The sequence below is a fragment of the Psittacula echo genome (assembly GCF_963264785.1).
Source record: "Psittacula echo genome assembly, chromosome: 1".
NCBI classification, from domain to species: Eukaryota; Metazoa; Chordata; class Aves; order Psittaciformes; family Psittacidae; genus Psittacula; species Psittacula echo.
In genome coordinates, this window is record NC_137735.1 from 102,296,913 (window position 1) to 102,317,682 (window position 20,770).

The window sequence follows — 20,770 nt, forward strand, 5'->3', positions numbered from 1 at the left end:
GGCAACCTGTTCCAGTGCCTCATCACCCTCACAGTAAAGAACTTCCTTAAGTAATGTTTTATGAATGTTTTAATTAAATGAAATTAATTAATTAAATGAAACAACTTGGTTTGCGCACATGAATATCTGTGTTATGTTATCTTTGCTTACCACTTCTCAATAGGTTGGATTCATTATATTCTGGCTTTTCATTCTGAGGTCCTTTAAAGTGAGTTTTATGTGTCTGAAAAAATGTTTTAGTACCTGAACTAACTTGGAATCCTCTAAAGACTGTCTGGTTTGCATCTTTTGTTTCATGTCAAAACACGGTTATTCAGCATACAAAGAAGTACAAATTGTACTTTATGTTCATATTACCATTTGTACATTTATATTATTTTACTAACAAAGAAAGAGTAGCTATATTTTAAGATCTTAGAATCACAGATTTACAATCATCTAGCCCAACCTTCCCTGCTCTCAAGCAGGCTCAGCTAGAGCAGGTTGTGCAGGGCTGCCTCCAGCCAGGTTTTGAATGTCCTCATGTATGGAACCTGCACCACAACCTCTCTGGACAACCTGTGCCAGTGTTTGATTACTCTTACAATAAAATTTTTACCTCTGCTCAGGTGGAATTTCGTGTTTCTTAATTTTTGCCTATTCCCTCTTGTCCTGTCACTGAGCACCATTGAGAAGAGTTTGACTCCATCTTATTTACATGCTTCCATCAGGTGTTTATACACACTGATAAGATGCCCCTTGGGTTGCCTTTTGTCCAGCCTGAATATTCCCGGCTCTCTCAGCCTCTCTTCATATGAAGCATGCTCCAGTCGCTTAATCATCTTTGTGGCCCTTGCTGGATTCACTCCAGTATGTTCACATTTCTCTTGTGCCAGTGAGTCCAGCATTGAACCTAGCACTTCAGCTAGACCTAAGTAGTGCTGAGTAGAGAGCAAGGATGTCCTCCCTTCATCTGTTGGCAACACTGTTGAAGCAGAGGTTCTTCTCTGCCCAGTTTCCCAGCCTGTCAAAGTCCCTCAGAATGACAGCACAACCATCTGGTGTACCAGCCACTCCTCCTAGTTCATATTATCTGCAAACTTGCTCAGAGTGCGCTCTGTCCCAGTGCACAGCTCATTAATGAAGATACTAAATAATCTTGGCTATAGTATCAACCCCTGGGGTAAGCCATTAGCAACTGGCTGCCACTGGTGCCACGGATCACGACATTCTGGGCCTGATAGCTCAGCCGGTTTTCAGTCCACCTCACTGTGCAAATGCATACTGTTGGACAAGGTTTATCTGTAAAATTATTTAAATACTGTGGTATTGGATTGGTTTTTGTAAGGAAAGGTGTTATATGTTTTCATGTTGTAGTAATTGAAAGGCAGTTTAGTCAAGAGTTGTCCCACTAGGTAACTATGTTCACAAATTAAGAGTGAAAGCTTGTGCAGGTTTCTGTTTGCTCATCACTTTCTTAGCATGTCTATGTAATCACAGAGAACAGCAAGTTTTGTTTGATTCAGTGTTTGCTGGCTCATTGCATGTAACGCTATTCTTCTGTCATTTTTCTGCTACTTTTCAAGTCCAGAGTCACCTTTTTGTTTGAAAGGTAATTTACTCTGAACATACTGTTACCATATTATGACATAATCACAATCGAGTGGGAACAATTAATAGTAAATCCACTGATACAGAAAGTATGTACTTTAAAGTAGGAAAGAATTTCAAATATAAAACCCGCACAATTGGTTCATGTATGCCTCTGCAATGTCTGAAGAAGGCTGAAAGATCATTCATAGCATGTCTCACTTCTGGAAGAATTTTATGTGGACATGTAGAAACCCGGTGTTTCTGAGTGATGAGATAAGTGTGACATTGAATAACAGCCTCTTCAGAAGGTCTGTCTGAGGGTCTGTGATAACCCTTTATACTGAACAAGTCTGAGTATTTTCACATTTCAACAGCTGTACTTCAAGCCAGGAGTTCTGCATCCTAATCTGCTGCCGAGTCAGTGACCTTGTCAGTGATGTGAGGAGGGCAGTCTCCCCTCCTTCTCTCTGCCTTTCCGGCTGTGAAATAAGAGCTGACTGCTATGGGCACTTCCAGACTTCATTAGTGCTTGTTAAACCACTTTGAGGTCCTCAGAAGGAAGGTGCTATGAAGTGTTCAATTATTCCGTTTATGAAAATGTTTGTAAAGTTTTTGAACTTTTTCTGAATAATATTTTCTAGCAAATGTTTGCTTTACCCTTTCTTCCACCTTCAGCTCATTCTCCCCACACCAGAAAGAGGAGAAATGTGAAGCTAAAAATTATGCTGACTTTTCTCAAACAAAAAAAAAGAAAAAGAAAAAAAAAAAAAAAACCCAAGCGAAACAGCTCCCAAACCCACCCCACAGTTTTTCATTATAGAATCCCTTTTCTTGGTTATCTCAAACCTGTTTACTACAAGAGTATTGATAATTCACACATACTTTTTTTCTCGGAACAGATTAACATATTTATTAAAGCTGATTCTACTAGGATGTGCACGCTGCAATGCTCTGGCTTATTTACACTGCAGTAGTGGTGGCAGTCTTTCATTCTGGGGTGTACTGTGTAAATTGGTTATAAGCATAAAAGAAAATGAAATTGCTTTAGGAATAAACTTTCTTTGGGAAAGAAATTTGCTGTAGATATATGAGTGGTAGTAGAAGATGAAGTTCAGCAGAGAGTTTCTTCATTAAACAAAGGAGGAGGTACCCCTAATATTACCTTGCTTTTTTTACTTTTTAAAAGAAAGTATACTTTTTATGTAAATAATGGCCTCATTATTCTTGAATCATGTTAACTTCAGGCATCCTGGGTTATGATCTTTGTTTGCAGTGTCAAGTCTGTGATGAGAAGTCAAATATATTTTAAGTATCATAGCCAAGAAAATTAACTATTAGCACACCACCATAGCTATGTAGTACCTCGTTTACTTTATGAACTATTACTCTTGACATTGTGAAAGTTCTTACATGATCACTTTGATTAATACAGGATAGTACTGGAATGAAGTTGTGGAAGAAACGGTGGTTTGTGCTCTCAGATCTGTGTCTCTTCTATTACAGAGGTAAGTTCCACTTAGGAGAGCTTTGTTTGCTAATTTTATTGGAAGAAGAGTCCACTCAAATATAAGAAATAAGAAGCTACTACTTAACTTAATGGATTAAAGTAGTTGTGTAGCCAGGCCTGCTACTTTTCTCTTTTCTTTTTTCCCTCCTCCTTCTTTCTTAATTGCCAGCTTCACGTAATTGCTTCCTGCCTGTCAGGTATGCTCAAAGGGCAAACACATTCACAGCCACCTCTTTTATTAGATTCTGGATTGTAGTTTTCTTGCTACTTCTGTTGCTAGGAGCTAGATATGCCGGATTAAATCTGATTTTTCATACAAATTAAGTAACTGAAATGGGGATAGGAAAGGGATAGTGCAGAGGAGCTGAAACTCTGCCTTTGAATGATAAAGAGGGTGGATATGCCTGTTGAGATCTAATCAGTGTTCATGAATGCTTATAAAGTGAAATGTTGTGAAATTCCATAAGTGTAGAACTGCTGCACTTGGAACAAAGGAATCCGTTAGTACCCTTATGTAGCTACATCAGACTTATTTTAAAAGGGAAAAATTAGCTGCTTATAATTCTAGTCTGGAGATTTGTATGTTAGAAAACTGCAGTGCTTCTGAGGGGATAAACAAATGGGATTTGTGCATCTGGAAACATATCCAGTCCTGAAACAAGGTGTACAACCATAACAGTTTAAAGGAGACTTAAGAATTAAGAGGATGGTAAAGCATGGCAAAATAGAGGAAAATTAACAGTTAAGGCCATCTGCAGCCGTAGCTGCAGGTTTACAGAGTAAGGGTAAGAAAGGGTTTAAGTTTAAGATGAGACTTTAGAATTGGTAGAAACAGTGGTGGTGCTGAAAGCAGTGACTGATGAATTCAAAATGCTATTCTATTAAAGTTCAGCGTGATTCAAATCTAATCAAGACAAAAAAGGTCATGAAACATGTTTCAGTTAACAAATTCTGAATTATTAAAATATAATCATTAAGCTTTGTTTCTTTACCCCAAGAAGTATATGTAGTTGGATAAACCACTGCTGAGTCAAAATTAGGCCATAATTTCAGTCATGGAGGCATTGATTGTGATAGTTACAATGCATTTAGTTAAGTAGTCATTATATTCTTTGTCCTTTTTTACAGAGTTTTCTTACATGAAACAAGTCTTCAGGCTCTTTCTCCCAAAGGTTCTAAAGAAAGCACTGCTTTGTAACTGCCTTAAGAACACGTTAAATTGACTTAAAGCACTGCACATGAAGATCTCAAAACAAAAAAGCAATAAGCAAACCACCAACAAATGAAATAAATCCAAACAGCTCTCTAATCTTACTTTTTAATTTCTATATGTTAGTGTGCCAAATAAGCTGAAATACAAGCAGAATAAACTGTTCACATGATAAACTTAGCTTTGAGCTGTCACTCACTTGGAACCAGTTAAAGCTGATAAACTGTAATTAAATGTGATAGTGATAGTTTTGAAAGTATTAGAAATGGCTCGTAAAATATAAAAAACCACCCTTGCACTCTAAACCCTGTGGTTTATGTTTTTGTTGTTTCTGTCCCAGATATTAAAAAACTGGGAAGTGGGGAGCCATGCACTTACTCCCAGGTCACAAACAGTGTTTCTGGTTGAACAAATGTTGTTGTTGGGGTTTTTGGAGGGGTTTTTTATTGGTTTATATTGGTGTTTATTTGGGGTTTTTTTGTTAGTAAATCTTAATGAGCATTTACAGTTGTGTTACAATGTTAGCAGCTTAAATCTAATTTATGGATGAAATTAAAATCAGTTCATTGTATTTTTTCAGAGGTTAGAGAATACTCTTTTTCTGGTTTATGGAGGGATAAAAGACTGCCCACTTTCATATTGGAAGGTTATTGTTGCAACAAATAGAAGGTCTTAGAGCTGGACAGATCTGCTATTTTCCCCTTGTATTATTCATACACAGCATGCAAGTAAAGATGGGTATGGGGCAGTGTAATGTGTAGATAAAAGCTAGTCTGATTGGGAACAGATTTTTAAAATCTGGAAATGGAATGTAGCAGTATGTCTCTAACAAAGACCAAGGTCCTCCAGACGTGCAGCTGTTCAGTGGAACAGAAATGCTTAATGCTTTTATATGGCACTAGTGGGTGTGACTACTCAGTAATAAGTCAAAGTACAATCTAGCAGAAGAGGGGAAATTTTCCCCAAAACAGCAATACAAGTAAAGTAAACCCCAACGTTTGCCATGTGTTCTTGAGCAAGGGAAGGGGGCAGATTTTTTTTGGTGCGTGGCTAGTAAGGAGTAAATATTTGAGAGGGGAAGTGGGATGGTTTCAGGCAAAAATGAGTACAGTTGAGTACCTGGAAGTAAATCCACTCCTTTTTCTACCTTGTAATCGGGATAATTCTATGCTCAGTTCTCCACTTAAATAGCTATTCCAGAAAGCATAATTTTTACATCTAACATGTCACGTAATGCTAAAATGGCTGGGCAGAGCTTTCCCCATGTGAATAACTTAAAGTTGGGTCTTTTCAGAATTTACTGAGTAAATGAGGACTGGGAAAAGATTTTTAAATTTGTGTATATGAGAGGTAGTCCTTTTATACTGTTATATGTATTTTAGTTGTGACAGTATTAATTTTCCATGCTTCAGACTTTGGAATATCTATGTTTTCATCTTAATTTCATGGATATATAGTTTGTAGTGGGCAATGTCTTCAAATAAGAGAAGTTTTAAGGGGGGCAGTCTCCTAAGATACTGGTTGTAAATGGAAGTTCTGTATCTGAAATACAATTTAGATTGACTTGGTGAATTGCATCAAATTATTCCTTTATTAAAGTATGATTGGATTTCAGGGGTGGTTGTGGCTTCCTATTAAAATGTCAATTTATTATTATAATGTATAGTTCTAAAATTTTACGTAGAAGAAGGTTCTGGAAAAGGGTGTTTGTTTTGTGGGAGAGTTTGTTTTTTAGAAATTATCTGAAACATGAGCATTCTTACAAATAGAATGTAATCGAGTCTAAAATCTTCATGGGAATTACAAAAACTTGTAGCTTAATATTCCCTGTATCAGAAGAAGAATGTGCAAATTTTCTCAAAGGCCAAAAAGTATTTTAAAGTACTTCTGCTGTCATAGGTATCTGCAGTTTTTAATGAGCAGGCAGTAGATAGCGGGTATTGTTCTTGTCACTGAATTAGAGACTTCCATCTGCTTTTCAGGTTTGAAGTCATATGCAGGTAAGCACTGATCCCCAGAAAAACCTTAGGCATAATGTTTTCATAGTGGTTTCCATAAGGCAAATTCCATAAGGTAGCTCACATGTTTAAACTTCTACAGAGCTGCCACACTCAGGAGGGTTTTTTATATATGCCCATCTTGGGGAAAATTGAAGGTGACCGTATTCTGATGGCCCACATTTCACAGAGCTTAACAGATTTTTGGGGATGCACACTTTGCGTCATACACGTTCTATGGCATGTGTTGACAAAGAGGGGCTGCACAATTTATTGCTCTTGTTGTCTGCACACTTCTGAGACTGCATACAGACACCTATGAAACAAAAGTCTGGCTTTCTGATTCTCTCATGCATTTTTTCACTGAGGTCATCTTCTTGTTAGTGGTCTTGTGGTGTTGAATACAGAATTTCACTGAAGTGTCTAAATACAGGTGTTACGTGTCAAAACACATTGTTTCTCTAATCAAGGACTATACATTCACAGATGAGAAAGAAGAGGGAATACTAGGTAGCATACTTCTACCTAGTTTTCAGATATCTGTGCTTTCTGCTGAGGACCATATTAACCGCAAATATGCCTTTAAGGTAAGGGAATCAATTTTTCAGTTTAATTTTGTCAGAACTCATTTTACTGAGTTATTATGTAAAATAATATTATTATTTTACATAATATTTAAAATTAAATAATATAGGATTGACAAGCAGCTTCTGAGAATTATTTTTGCATAATACACTAGCAGAGGATTCAAGTATTTAGCCTGATGCAAATATAGATGTAATTACTAGTATAAGAAAATGAGTGAATGTCACTTAGTAGTCTTTTTTTTTTTAGTTCATGGGTCTTAAATACTGTGTGGTGCTTTAGAATAGTAGACTGCATCTGCAGCTGGACTTATTCCACTAATGAAAGTTCTTTAATTATTTAGATACAAAGTATCTTTACATAGAAATAAAAAGAAGGTTTTATGATGTCTTAAATCATGATATTTCATTAATCATTTACGAGTGTTTCACAGCTAATCTTTTTAATCATTATATAAATCACTCTACTAAATATTTTCTTGTTACTTCTTTTTTCCTGTTTTTGTTGTTTTATGAGCTCCTTTTGGCTCTTCTTTTAGCCTCCTAAGCGATGCATCATTTATTTACTATGGTAAGTACAAATTAAAACCTACTGTATCATTCAAATGATAAAAAAAATCAAAAAAGCTGTGCCAAAATCTTACTTATAATAATCATATTAATTTGCATTAATGGATAGTCAAGGTAGTTTTTAATAGATTGAAGAAATTTAAGGGCTTTTTATTCAGTATATTAATGAAGAAGCAGCTATGATTAAAAATCATAGGCAATTATTTTAAAAATATGAATGCAGTGACATAGAAACATCGAAGTATTCTTTCCAGTATTTTTTCTGGTAATATGATTGGCAGAATTTTTACTATAGAAAATATTAGAGTGATTATACAGTAACATTATTTGCTTCTTTTCTTTTACAGAATCTTACATTTTTATTGCAATGACCATGTCATTTCCAATCAGGCAGCTCATCCAAACATGAGGACCTATTATTTCTGCACAGATACAGGGAAGGAAATGGAGTTGTGGATGAAAGCCATGACAGATGCTGCACTTGTGCAGACAGAGCCTGTGAAAAGGTAGTGTGGATTGACAAAACAGTGGCACAATGAATTTTTCTCTTATTTAGTTTGCTTTATTTAAATGAAAGGGTGTACCTTTAAAAATAGAGTGTAGATTAGCTGAAGTAATTTCTCCTTATATTGAAGACCCCTTACTGCCATAACAATGTTGGATTAAAATTCTGAAGTAGAAAAAGTAATCTAAGTTCTGTTCTGAATATGGATGCCTTGAGTGTAAGGGGCTTGAAGAAGAAAAAATACTGCCTTCTTTAGCCAGTGTCATCAAAAGAAATGCAATGACAAATACTATGTGCAGGCATGTTTGACTTCTCCTGCACTTCTGCCTGAATAGAAATAGCAGCTCTCAAATGGTGGTGGTCTTGGGCCTAAACCTGTCATTAAGTCTCAAATTCACAACTGTAGTTTCTGGCTAAATTAAACAATTGTACCTATGGGCAACCTGTGAGGAGTCATTCTCCATCATCATTAAGCTGTTGTTCAAATTTATACCTACCTGATCTGGAGCCTTATCCTTTATGTATTCATGTGTTGTCAATGAAAAGCAAGTTATCACTGGAAGTCTTGTGTTCTCAGAAACTGAATATTGTCTGCTGCTGTCTATCCAGTAAGAACTGTTTTCTCTCTGAATGTGGTCCCTTGGGTCAGCTCCATGGCATCTATAATGGAAAACTCACCAATTGATAATTTAAACGCTCCTTGTTATTGACAGCACAGAAGTTATTGCTGAGGGCTGCAGTCACTTGATCTGTTCGCTCCTGCTATACTGTAGCTAAATGAATGACAGCAATGCTGAGAAACGTTGATGAGAGGACATCTTTGTAATAGAAAACAATGTGGGAAAAAAAGTGTATCTCAGCCTGACAGAGTGTCCTTAAGTGTCATCTTCATAGAATCAGCTAGGTTGGAAAAGACCTTTAAGATCGTCAACCATTACCCCAGGACTGCCAAAGCCACTACTAAACCATGTCACAAAAGGCTTCATCCACACAGTTTTTTGAACACTTCCAGGGACAGTGACCACCACTTCCATGGGCAGCCTGTTCCAATGCCTGATCACCCTGCCTGTGAAGAAATTTTTCCCAATATCCGGTCTAAACCTTCCTTGGCTCAGCTTGAGGCCGTTAGATCTCTTGTCCTATTGCTTGTTACCTGGGAGAATAGACCAGCACCTCCTCTCTCTCCATCCTCTTTTCAGGTAGTTGTAGGCAGCGATAAGGTCTCCTCTGAGCCTTCTCCAGGCTAAACAACCCTGGTTCCCTCAGCTGTTCCTCATAAGACTTGTGCTCTAGGCCCTGTCTTCATAGTGTCTCCCCTAAGAGTCAATGCCTTACAGAAGATACTTAGTAAATTATATAGACAGATGTTATATTATTGTGACATTTCTTTTAACATAAGAAGCAATTCAAAATGTTAATGTAAATAACCACTGTTTTGTGCAGTTTGTGAATATAACTGTACAGTCATGTTTACTGCCGCAGAGCCTGTGAGGACACATAGTGAGCTCGCACTGGTACCCAGTGCAGCTTTGAAGGCTAGTCGCCTTTCTAGGTTGCAGTGTCATGGCTCTTCTAACAAGACAGTCAGTATAGGCTACTGCTGTGAAGAGTTTTCCAGCCTCCCAAAATGCTCGGTTGTGCATTCATACCCCACTCTTTGAGCCATAGTGCCTGTTCAGCACTGATGTCTGCCTTTCAGGTGTTCAGCAGTATATAGACAAATGGTGGGATTCTTAATGCAGCTGAGTTTACCTAACATGTTTCATTCAACTATACATGCACCTGCAGTCTGCCTTCGCATTGCTTCAAGTGCCAATCTTACTCCTTGGTGAATGGGTGTAGCAAATTAAAGAAGTAGGAAAGCCCTCAGCAGCAAAATCAGTAGTTCTCTGCCTGGATATCACAGGCAGAACAGGCTTGCCAACAGCCAAAGCAGTGTCAGCAAAGCAACAAAAAGTGACTTAAGTAACACCATCTCATTGGTTTAATTCAGGCAAGAAACCTTAGAACAAACCAGAAGTAAATGTGACCTCTTTGAAAAGTTTGTCAGTAGTCTTGAAATAATTACTTGAGAGAAAATACATTTAAAGACCAGTGTAGTCTCAAAGCTTTCATGTCTGTTAGCAGTAATAAGGTAGAAAATCCTTTAGGCATCTGTTTTCTAAAGAATCCATCTTTTGGCTATTAAACCAGTTCTTAAAATGAGCAATGTAGTAGGATGTGATCTTATCCAGAAGAAATACTAATTTTTCCCTCTAAAAAAAAAGTATCTGTTAAGTATAAAGTATTTTATTACCTCATCTCTAAGTAACCTAAAGTTTGGCATGCACATAGCTCTAAGCATAAATGATTTTGCTTCAGTCAAATTCAGCCAATGCCTTTGTTTTTCAATTCTGTTTTTTCTAGAGCTTCTAAGATGATACTGAATACAGCTTTCTAACAGACTAGATACTTACAATACGGTAACTAGAGTTATTAAGAAATCACTCCCTTAAGTATTTATGCAAGCTCATATTGAGCCACTCTTTAGTGCTTGTTAATATAAATAGCCTGATGATAAGTTATAGTATAGTTTTACAGTATAGTTCTTTAAATCTGGTAGTCAGGGTACTTCATTGCTTATGATACTCTGGAAATCCAAACCCAGCAGTCTGTTAAATTGAATGTTTCAGCATTAAATCATTTCAGAGCTACAGTCTCTATTTTTCTGAGGATACTAGTTCCTTGGGAAAAAAAAAAAAAAAAAAAGGAATATTTAAAATGTGAAGTTGTGGCTTGTTTTTCTGGTTTTCCAAAACTATTCTTGCTTTCCACATACAGTAAGTGACATAATACAGAAATGAGATACTGAGGTGAGAAAATAAAAATGTAGCCATTTCTTTTTGAAGTGTTCTGCAGTAACAGCAGAAAAACTCACATCTGATGTATAACTGCAGGGAAGGGCAGATAATACTTGGTCCTGTTGACTTAACTGTAATTACACCTTTATGAACATTTTTGTTTTACTTTTGCCTAGATAGTAAATTCAAGTTTAATAATATACTGAGAGACCTATCATAATAATTGAACATAAATACATCAGTTAGTAAGGAACTATTTAAGCTTATGAGTCAAAATATGAGCTCAAACAACCTCTCTGGATTAGCAAAACATCTTGCTCATTCCATGCTGTATCACTGCAGACCACACTTAAGTTGTATCTGATTATTGATTGCTCGCTAATACCCGCCAACATACTGATTTATTATTTTTACTCTAAATGATGATTTCTGTACTCTCCCATGTTTGAGCATCATTTTTCTATCCTTTCACTGTCAGCTGTGTCTGCTAGGGCCTTTGTTTCTTCTGAGTGATGCAGCATTAGCATAGCAAAGACTATTTTTGTTCCCCTCCTTCTAATGTAGTTACTTTCCCTGAACAGCATAAGGTAGGCTGCCAAAAAAGCACTTGTTAGCATAGCAACATCCACAGCGGGGGTTTACTGACGTCATGATGCTTGGAAAAGATATCTTTTTCAAGTGCCTCTGCCAGGCTTTGTTAAATCACAGTCCTCATATCCTTAAATCATGATACTTAATTACATGCCCTCACCTAACCCTTTTAAAATTATTTATTTATATAAAGCAGCAGAAAGTAGTACTGTTCCTGTATTACTGTTCCATACGTATTAATTCTGCTTGGTTGTAAAAATATATAAACTGTATTCGGTATATGCTAAATCAATATATCAGTATCAGTGCTCATTCTCTTCATCTTCTCCCTCTCATGTCATCAAAATACCTTTCAAGTCTTGTTGACTATGTCTTTGAGGGTTAGATACAAATATGGAGCTAAATATAGAGCTGGATTTATGGTTTTTATATTTATCTGTTAGTTTCTGATAATTCTTTCCCATTTGGATCCTTTGCTGTAGAAAGAGATCTTACTCATGTGGAGTTGTTTGATTTGGTAAACAAAGTTAAAGGAGAGCCCAGAAGTCTATTTGGATGTCAGTCATTCAGCCTCTACACCATCACAAAGAAGGTCAAATATACATGCTTGTCTTTGCTGTGTATAACCATAGTAACAAGTAATACAGCACAGAGATTGCACAGAAAAACAATTTTGTGATTTTGGTTTTTAATTAGGACAGACAGTGGAAAGTAATGTAATAGCATAAATTGAAAACTGTGCCAAGTCTTGACTTTGCTACATATCTGATGACTGTCCTTAGAGGTGCCACTCTCCCTCTGCACCAGAGATTTTCCATGTGTAGAATGGCAACTGCTTCTCTGCTGTAAAGTGCCTTGAGAAAAATTGATATAACGAGCTATATAAGGGGTAGGTGGTACTATTAAGGCGTGTTGCATACATTAATGCCCAAGTTTAGAATTATTTGTAAAGTAGTCCTTACATTTATTTGTAAATTCTTGAGCACTGGCTGAAAACTGAAATTTTAATACCAACACCCTTTGAGGTAATAACTGTGGGGAATGAAGTTTTCCATTCACTTTCCTGCTCAGGGAATTCCTTTAGTTTGTGGTAGAACAGCAGGTAGTACAGTTTCGAGGTGAGAGGGGGGAGGTACACAAGTCTTTTTTTTCATAATCTTGAGAAGGAACATAGGCAGAAATACTTGGTCTTGGGAACAGAGAACACCTCACTCTTGAATGGTGTATTTTATAGATGTAATGTTTTAGTTCACAATATTTCTGATGTGTACACTTTCATGTCAGCAGCTAAGGAATAATCACTGAAAGAGGAGGACTATTTTGAGCTACTTATGTTAATAGAGTGAAGTTTGGAGGATTTCTATAACATTATTAAGTATCGAGCAGAGGCTGGGATCATCACAACTATGTCAGGAAGAGGCATGGGGAGAAAAATTAACACCCCTTGTTAACATGCAAAGTGCATGAGCCTTTCATTCTAACTGATACATACTATGCAGCGGACATTGACGTCTTACTATTTCTGACTCATAGGTTTAAAATGGTATACTTGTCAAGGCAGGAGTCTCTGGATTCCTTTCACATCATGGAGGATTCATAGCAAGCGTAGGATGTTAATGGGAGGTACATTTAAAATTAAGTATCCAATGTTACTAGTAGTATTTTGTAAGGATCTTACAGTTTTCAGTCCTTTATGTATTTGCTGGGGTTGTGTCCCAGATAATTGTTGGCCTGTTGGGAATTTATGGCTTAAAAAACCTGTTGGAGAAGTGTGCGCATGTTGGACATTTAAGCCTCTTGTTTAAGACAGGGTAAGGAAAAATACCACTTTGTATGTAGTTAGTTTGCTTGGAGTTAGAATCTTTTTCAGAGGAGCAGTCGTACTTGTGCTCTTGGGCAGTTGTATATGTAATGGCCTTTTTACACATGGATTAGGCACTTGAGCTGGACACAGTTATAAAGATGAATCATGCATTTGCAAAAACAGATGCAAAACAATGTGAAAGGTTAATTTGAAATCATCTTAAAGTTTTATTCTTGGGTTGGTTTTATACAGAAATATAACCTTAAAGAATTATATCTCTTCCTTTAATTTTGTCCTGTACCAGAAAATGTTGTTTGAAACATTTTAGGGTTTTGTGTTTGTTTGTTTGGGGTTTTTTTTGTGGTGGTTGTTGCTGTTTTTTGTTTGGTTTTGGTTTTGTTTTTTCCTAGTAAAAAATGAGGGGGAGAAGGGGAAAGTCACTGTCTGATCTGTGTGTTCAGTTCATGTCCCAGTATGGAAAAACGATACAGGTTCTTGATATTCTGAAATTTTAAAAAGAGGATAACTAAAAGAACTGCGTACATTGAGTACTTGTGTAAGTACTGTAAAGCAGTAACTGTTCTAAAAATACCATTATTTTTTGTGGTATGGTTCCCTAAGTCAGCAGCTATTTTCCCCCCTTAAAATTAAGGAAGCCACAGTTATTTTCCACAAAATGTGTGCCAGCCAAAGTGATAACATGCCAGAGAAACCTAATTGATGCCAGTGACCTTGGGAAGTTGTTTGCTTTCTTTAAAGGTGCTCATTATATGTTAAATTCAGCAGTAATGTGAATCACAGGCTGGTCAGCAATGTAATCTACTACCATTTTTAAAGATGGCTTTAAAAATCATCTGAATTTCAGGCTGTTGACATCTGGAAGCTGTAGCTGTTGGAGCGTCGCTGAATATTTTTACTCTTTGAATGTCCAGCCCTCTAGAAACTGAACATCCAGTTTTACAGACTCTGGCTTCATTTCCTCTTGTGCACGTTTTTTTCTCGGGGGTTAATTGGAAGTCGGCTTTAAAAAGTTCACGCATGTTGTAAATGATTTTAAAATAACAAAGAAATTGAGAAGCCTGGAAGAAAAAATACTCACACGCTCCAACTAAAAAAACTCCCAAACAAACAAAAAGCCAAACCAACCAAAACTCCACCACCCCAAACCAAAAACAAAACAACAACCACCAAAACCACCCCAACCTGTCCTTGGTTATTGTGAAAATACAACCTGCATTTTTCCCTTGAAGAGAAAATTTGGTGTAAAATATCTGTACCAGGGATTCACTGAAATAATCCTGATAAACATCAATATATTCATTTTCAATTTTTATCCCTGTTCTTTAATGAATATTTTGTTGATATTATAGCTTGTCCTATATTCCTTTCCAGAATAGAGAAGTTAACCACTGAAAATACATCACCTCGAGAGGCAAATAATATTTCAAACCATCGGGTGCTAATTAAGCCAGAGGCACACAATAACCAGAAAAATAGAGAAGTGAACAAAAATGAAGAGAAGAAAGCTTTGGAAGCTGAAAAATATGGATTCCAGAAAGTTGGGCAAGATAAGCCATTAACAAAAATTAACAGTGTAAAGCTAAATCCTCTGGCATCCGAATACAGGACTTTACCCATAAGCACAATTCAGGCTGGACACTTCAGACCAGTTCATTTGAATGGGTCTGAGAATAAAGCTGTTGGGCTTGTTCTGGCAGATGCTGGAGATGGAGGTCATCACAATGTGGTTCAGTCACATATGGAGTCTGAACGAGTTATGCAGAGAACTAATTCAATGCTGCAGTTGGAACAGTGGATTAAAATACAAAGAGGGAAAGGACAAGAAGAGGAAACAAGAGGGTAAGTACTATGTAATAAATACTTTTGGGGTTTTTTTCCCCTAGGATTTCTAGCAAGAAAGGACTGAAACTTGTATCCTGGCTAGATTCTTTAGGTTTTCGTGTCTATTACATAAGTATGTCATTCATTGTTCTCTGTAAGAAGTGCCTGGATGACTGCTTGGAACAGATTTATTACAGTTTCTTTTTTTATTAACATTTGAGTGATTATTAATAAATTTGTCCATATTAATAGCTTAATAATGGCCAGAAACCCTTTTTGGGTGTTACAAATTTCTCTCCTAGCAGAGAGGAGGTGTCACCAGTCATAACAATTCTTTTTCCTCTTAAAATCTGTTCTTGAAATTTCCCTGTGTTCTGCATTTTTGTTCACAAATTCTTGTAATAACATTTTGTTTAAAATTCTCCAAAAATATTCCAGAGAGCCTTTAAACTTTAAACAAGCTTTAATTGAAGAGAGTGAAGCTTTACCTAAGAGAAAGTCATAGAGATCTAACTAACTTGATGATTAGAGCTTCTCACCTCATGAAATCAAACACCTCTCAGTTCTAATACTGAGTTCCAGTGCTTATTCCTGAAGCTTTAAAATCATGTGTGAATGATGGACAATATTGAATCTTGTACCAATAGCAGTTTCTTTGTTTGACAGGAGTAGTAGGTGTGTTGCTTCCAGGCTGGCTTAGGTACAAGCAATTCTAGGAGTAAAATATAAAAGTTCTTAATATTACTTTAGATAGGAAGTATGGAGATGATATCACGGGAGATATTTTGAAGAGCTGAAATGAGGGAGCATATAGATAGATAACAGGACACAGAGCTGAAGATAGACCCACTTTCAGAAAATGTGTTTTCCACAAATTTAAAAATCTGGGGCTTGAGGGCTTTTCACTTTTTGCAAAAACTTGAAAATTTTACATCAGTTTGACTTACACTTGCCAAAATTGTTTGAATTATTTCCTCATTGCTTTCAGTCCTTAAATGAAATGTAATGAGGAATTGTTAATATGCTGTTTCATGAAATACTCAACATATGTAGTTTGATCAAGTTTGAGCTTGCAGTACAGCCAGGGTCTTGCAGACTCTGACTTTGATTTTATCATGCATGCTTGCGTAATGAGAACTGAGGTGGCTGTTTGATGCAATTAGATTTTTTTAATTTGACTGCAAAAATTGCAACCAAACAGTAGAAAGTTGAATAACTGTGCCAATTTTTAGGTGGTAACAAGTATAAGAACCCTAAAATTGATTTCATTGTGGGAATCAAATAAGGGGAAGTACTGTTAACAATATGCTACTAATTAACGATATCTGTTTAATTATTGGGGCATTGGTATTGCAAAGGGTATGCTTCCAAATGCAGTTCAACATAAAGGTAGCAAACTGAAAAAGCATTGGCCTTTGAGCTGTCTTTGTTTTCTGTGCAAACAGCCTTGAATAATGATCCAAATTCCTAATGTATAGTGATGTCTTTAGAATGTGGTTTCATTTAAATTTAAAATCTTATTTTTATTCAGAATGCCAGTTCTGTCTGGAGACAGAGATTTAAGTAGAACTGAAGTTGGTGAATGAGAGTAGAAAGAAGCTCCAGTTTATGTTAAAGCTTACCATTGGGGTGAGAGGCTGGTAAGGCTTTTTTTTGTAGTAAGACCTGTTCAACTCAACTTGAATTTCTGAGAAAAGTGGTCTTCACTTAATGGGGAAGAGTTGCTGACCTTTAACAAAGATGCTCTCCACTTTATCTGTCTCTCTGATGTATTAGAGAAACCATGGAGGACAAAACTGAGTATCTTCGGTGTCAGACTGAAAAAAAAAACTTAGAGCTTTAAGAATACTGAAATGTTATCAAACAGGTTCAATTAAATAGCTATATATAAAATAGGAGCTGTTTGCTGTCCTCAGTATGGAATGAAACGGGTTCAGTGTAAAACTACTAAATTTTTTAGAGGAACAGGCTGACCCCTTAGCAGTTTGATTGCCTGAGAAATTAATGCCTGCAGTGTAGTTCTTAATTCTTTAAGCTGTTATCAGCAATTTCCATGGATCTGGACATCTAGTTTTGCAAGAGCCAAACAAATAAGCACAACTGATGCCTTGGGGAAGAAAAACCTTTTTTAAGCCAAAAATAAAATTGTTATTTTTTTAATGAAAATTAAATCATTCCACCTCAGTATCATATTGTTTAATTTGTTTTGCACAAGTCAGTTATGAGTAAATGTTTTCACCAAAACTGGCTCGCTTGAGTGGTCTTTCTCAAATGTGGGAAAATATGGAAGGGTTGCATGGTACTAAGTGAAGCTTTTTGTGGCTGCTAACCCAGGATGCGAGCCTTTGTCTCCCCACGCTGGCCATATAAGCTTCATTCTAAATATTAAATGCCTGCTGTACAGCACCAGTTTTCTGTCTTCAGCCTGCCAACCTTTGCTTGATTTGCATGTGGAAGTTTGGTATTCTGGGCCAGCTGGTGTTTGCATTCCTTAAGATGAAGGGCAACTCTGAGGTTTCAGTCTGAGGGCATTTATAACATTGCAGAACTGATCCCCTCAAGATTTAGCAGCAAAGTTGCTTTCCCAAATAGTCTAACTTGGAAGCTGGAACTGGTATTGCTACCCAACAGTAATCGTAGAGACAACCTCTAAAGGTGTCTATAAGGGGTCTGTAAACTCATGTAGAAGCCTTTTTTTTCATATGGGAGGATTTGTAGGGAGCTATTTATGATAGTTTCAGAAATATTTTGCAATGTCAAAGTGTGCATGCCTGCTTGACTGACTGCAGCAGTCTTTCCTTGTGTGCAAGGCAGCTATAAGCTGCAGTACTATCTAGAGTTGCTTTTTGGGGTTGACTAGAATGACTATCAGCAGGACATTGGTGAATCTGTTTTGAATTTATCAAATGATGTAAAACAAGGCTTAATACTGAGGCAGTTGGGCTTTTTACAGTTTTTGTGGTTTACCCATAGAAGATGGGTATGTTATCTTCCTAAATGTTCTAGAATGTAAGTAATTGCATGTGGATTTTAAATTGCTATCTTTACATAGCAAGAACTTCAGATAGTTCTTCTTCAATTTGTCCAGCTTATTTAAAGGAGCCACCAGGATTAGACTGCCCGTTTAATTAATAAAATGGGAGAGGAGCTTCAGTGAGTGAGGTGTATCTAGCTACTGGATATCTTCATGAAAATACCAGGCTTCTCCATACCCATTTGTGAACAGCTAAAATAATACTTTAAAAGTTACAAGTTGAACCCAAAGGTGTCTTGGTTGGTTGTTTTTTAAATATGGAGATGGAGAAAAGCCCTTATCACTAATGGTATGTTACATGAAGAAATTTTGAGGTATTTAAGCAGGTTTTGCAACAAAAGTCGGATTTAGAATCTATTTTTTTTTTTTTTGTGTGAGCATGAAAAGCTGTCCCATGTGCAAAATTGGGATAATACTTCATTAATTCTTGGAAAGCTTCAGAAACTGTAGCAGATTTTGTATGCAAAGCTTTTTGTAATAGCTTTCATTTGCAGAATGTTGCAGGTGGTTATATTCAGCTTAACTATTTTCAGTGAAAGGTAGGTTTCACCATCATCAGTTTCCTTGATAGTTATTTCATCAGGGTCGAACATGCATGATGTTAGTTTACCTTGCCGTTTGCCCTACACCATTTCTCTAATTGTGGCACTAAGTCATTCAAAACCATCTTCAGATTCTGGTGCCTGCTGGTGGCAGGGATTTTAGTTTAAATGTCTGGGGTGTAGCTAGAAGCTGCTGCCCTCTGATGGCAGAATCAAGTCCAATTTGAGATCAGACATCTCTGGGCGAGTATCACTCATCTATATGATGAGTAGCAAAAGGCTTTAAGAGGTGCTCATCTGAATTTTAGATAAGGGTTGAATGAATCAATGTTTATGACCTAGATTTTGTCCTCTGGGAAAAAAAAAAAAAAAAAAACGAAACCAGTAAATGCTTTGTCATACTTAGTCATGCATTGATGCTCAGAATGGATAATTTTGCATTTTAACTAATGCTGAGAGTTGCTGCAGCACTCCAGAATTTCAATGTGGCAACAAATTAAAGAGTAAGCCTTTGCATTCATATAGAAGTTGGAAACCAATACAGTATTTATTATCAAACTAAAAAATATTTCAGCCTGGGGAAGAAAAGGCCGCATGGAGACCTCATAGCAGCCTTCCAGTATCTGAAGGGGGCCTGTAAGGATGCTGGAGAGGGACATCAGGGATTGTAATGATATGACAAGGGGTAATGGGTTCAAACTTAAACCGAGGAAGTTCAGGTTGGATATAAGGAAGAAGTTCTTTACTGTGAGGGTGCTGATGCACTAGAATGGGTTGCCCAAAGAAGTGGTAAATGCTCCATCCCTGGCAATGTTCAAGGCCAGGTTGGACAGAGTCTTGGGCGACATGGTCTAGGGTGAGGCGTCCTTGCCCATGGCACAAGGGTTGGAACTAGATGATCTTAAGGTCCTTTCCAACCCAGACCATTTTATGATACTGTGTGCTACTTGTTTTGCTTGAATAGCTGATATGGAATGGTTTGTCCTTGACAATTTCAGAATATAATTTCATTAGACAGTTACTGCTTTTTTTTTCTTGGTCTGCTGTTAAAAAAAACCCACAAATTTTCATGTCTCTTGTAATTCCTAAAGATTTTTGTAGGGGAAACAACAGGAGGGTTTTTTCACTTTCCAAAAAGAGAACATTTAAAAGGGGCCCATACTGAAACAGTATAGAACTTTAAAGCTTTCAAAACTTTGACCTATCCAGCATATAGACAAGTGACAAGATTTAGTTTAAACTTAACACTACTAGGCTGTTAGCTGGTAAAGAGATGTAATATGGATTATACAATCAAGCAGCTAATCAGAGAGAAATCCAGTTTTGGCTGCTACAGTGCATTCAATCAGTACAGTTGATTCATTAATTGCTGTCTTAATTTTCTTGCATACCTTTAAAATGACACTTGTAATGTTAAAAAAAAAGGTAAGAATTAGCTAGATAAACTTAACCAGCATTGGAAAACTTCATATAGCCATAATATTAATGCCGTCCACTAATAAAATAAAAATTTGTGTTTCAGCATAATCTCGTATCAGACGTTACCAAGAAACATGCCAAGCCATCGACATCAAGCTTTACCCCGGTACCCAGAAGGCTACAGAACACTGCCAAGGAACAGCAAAGCACGGCCGGAGAGCCTCTGCAGCATAACACCGTCGGCTTACGACAGAGCCATAGGACCAGTAACAGCCGAAGAAAAACGGAGGTCAATGCGTGATGACACAATGTGGCAGCTCTATGAATGGCAGCAACGCCAGTTTTACAATAAGCAAACAACTCTTACCAGACACAGTACTTTAAGTAGCCCAAAAACTATGATCAATATTTCTGATCAGACGATGCATTCGATTCCCACTTCACCTTCTCATGGTTCAATTGCTGGTTTCCAAGGATATTCCCCACAGCGGACCTACAGATCAGAAGTGTCTTCACCCGTGCAAAGGGGAGATATAACTATTGATCGCAGACACAGGGCACATCATACTAAGGTAAAAATACTTTTTTTTTAATCATTAAAAATCTTATTTACAAGGATTTTTAGTAGAAATACTCATGTTGCACTGTAGTACTCATTTTAGTATTATTAAGTTACATCACTGTTTTCATGGAGAAAGGTTTGATTTTTAAAAGCATTTAATCTAAAGATAGTAAAGAGGCGTTTTTCTAATA

General features: G+C 36.8%; 1 protein-coding gene across 3 annotated transcripts in view; it reads left to right on the forward strand.

The window, feature by feature from the left end:
- Positions 1–20,770, forward strand: part of PLEKHA5 (pleckstrin homology domain containing A5) — a gene marked incomplete at both ends in the record, with an annotated part of 157,512 nt that overhangs the window by 103,966 nt on the left and 32,776 nt on the right. For all 3 annotated transcript variants that reach the window (XM_080616383.1, XM_080616384.1, XM_080616385.1), the window contains 5 exons: positions 3,005–3,077; positions 6,773–6,873; positions 7,831–7,946; positions 14,573–15,040; positions 20,121–20,589. In XM_080616383.1, coding sequence (XP_080472509.1) covers positions 3,005–3,077; positions 6,773–6,873; positions 7,831–7,946; positions 14,573–15,040; positions 20,121–20,589 — 1,227 coding nt within the window. The remainder of the gene's footprint in view (positions 1–3,004; positions 3,078–6,772; positions 6,874–7,830; positions 7,947–14,572; positions 15,041–20,120; positions 20,590–20,770) is intronic.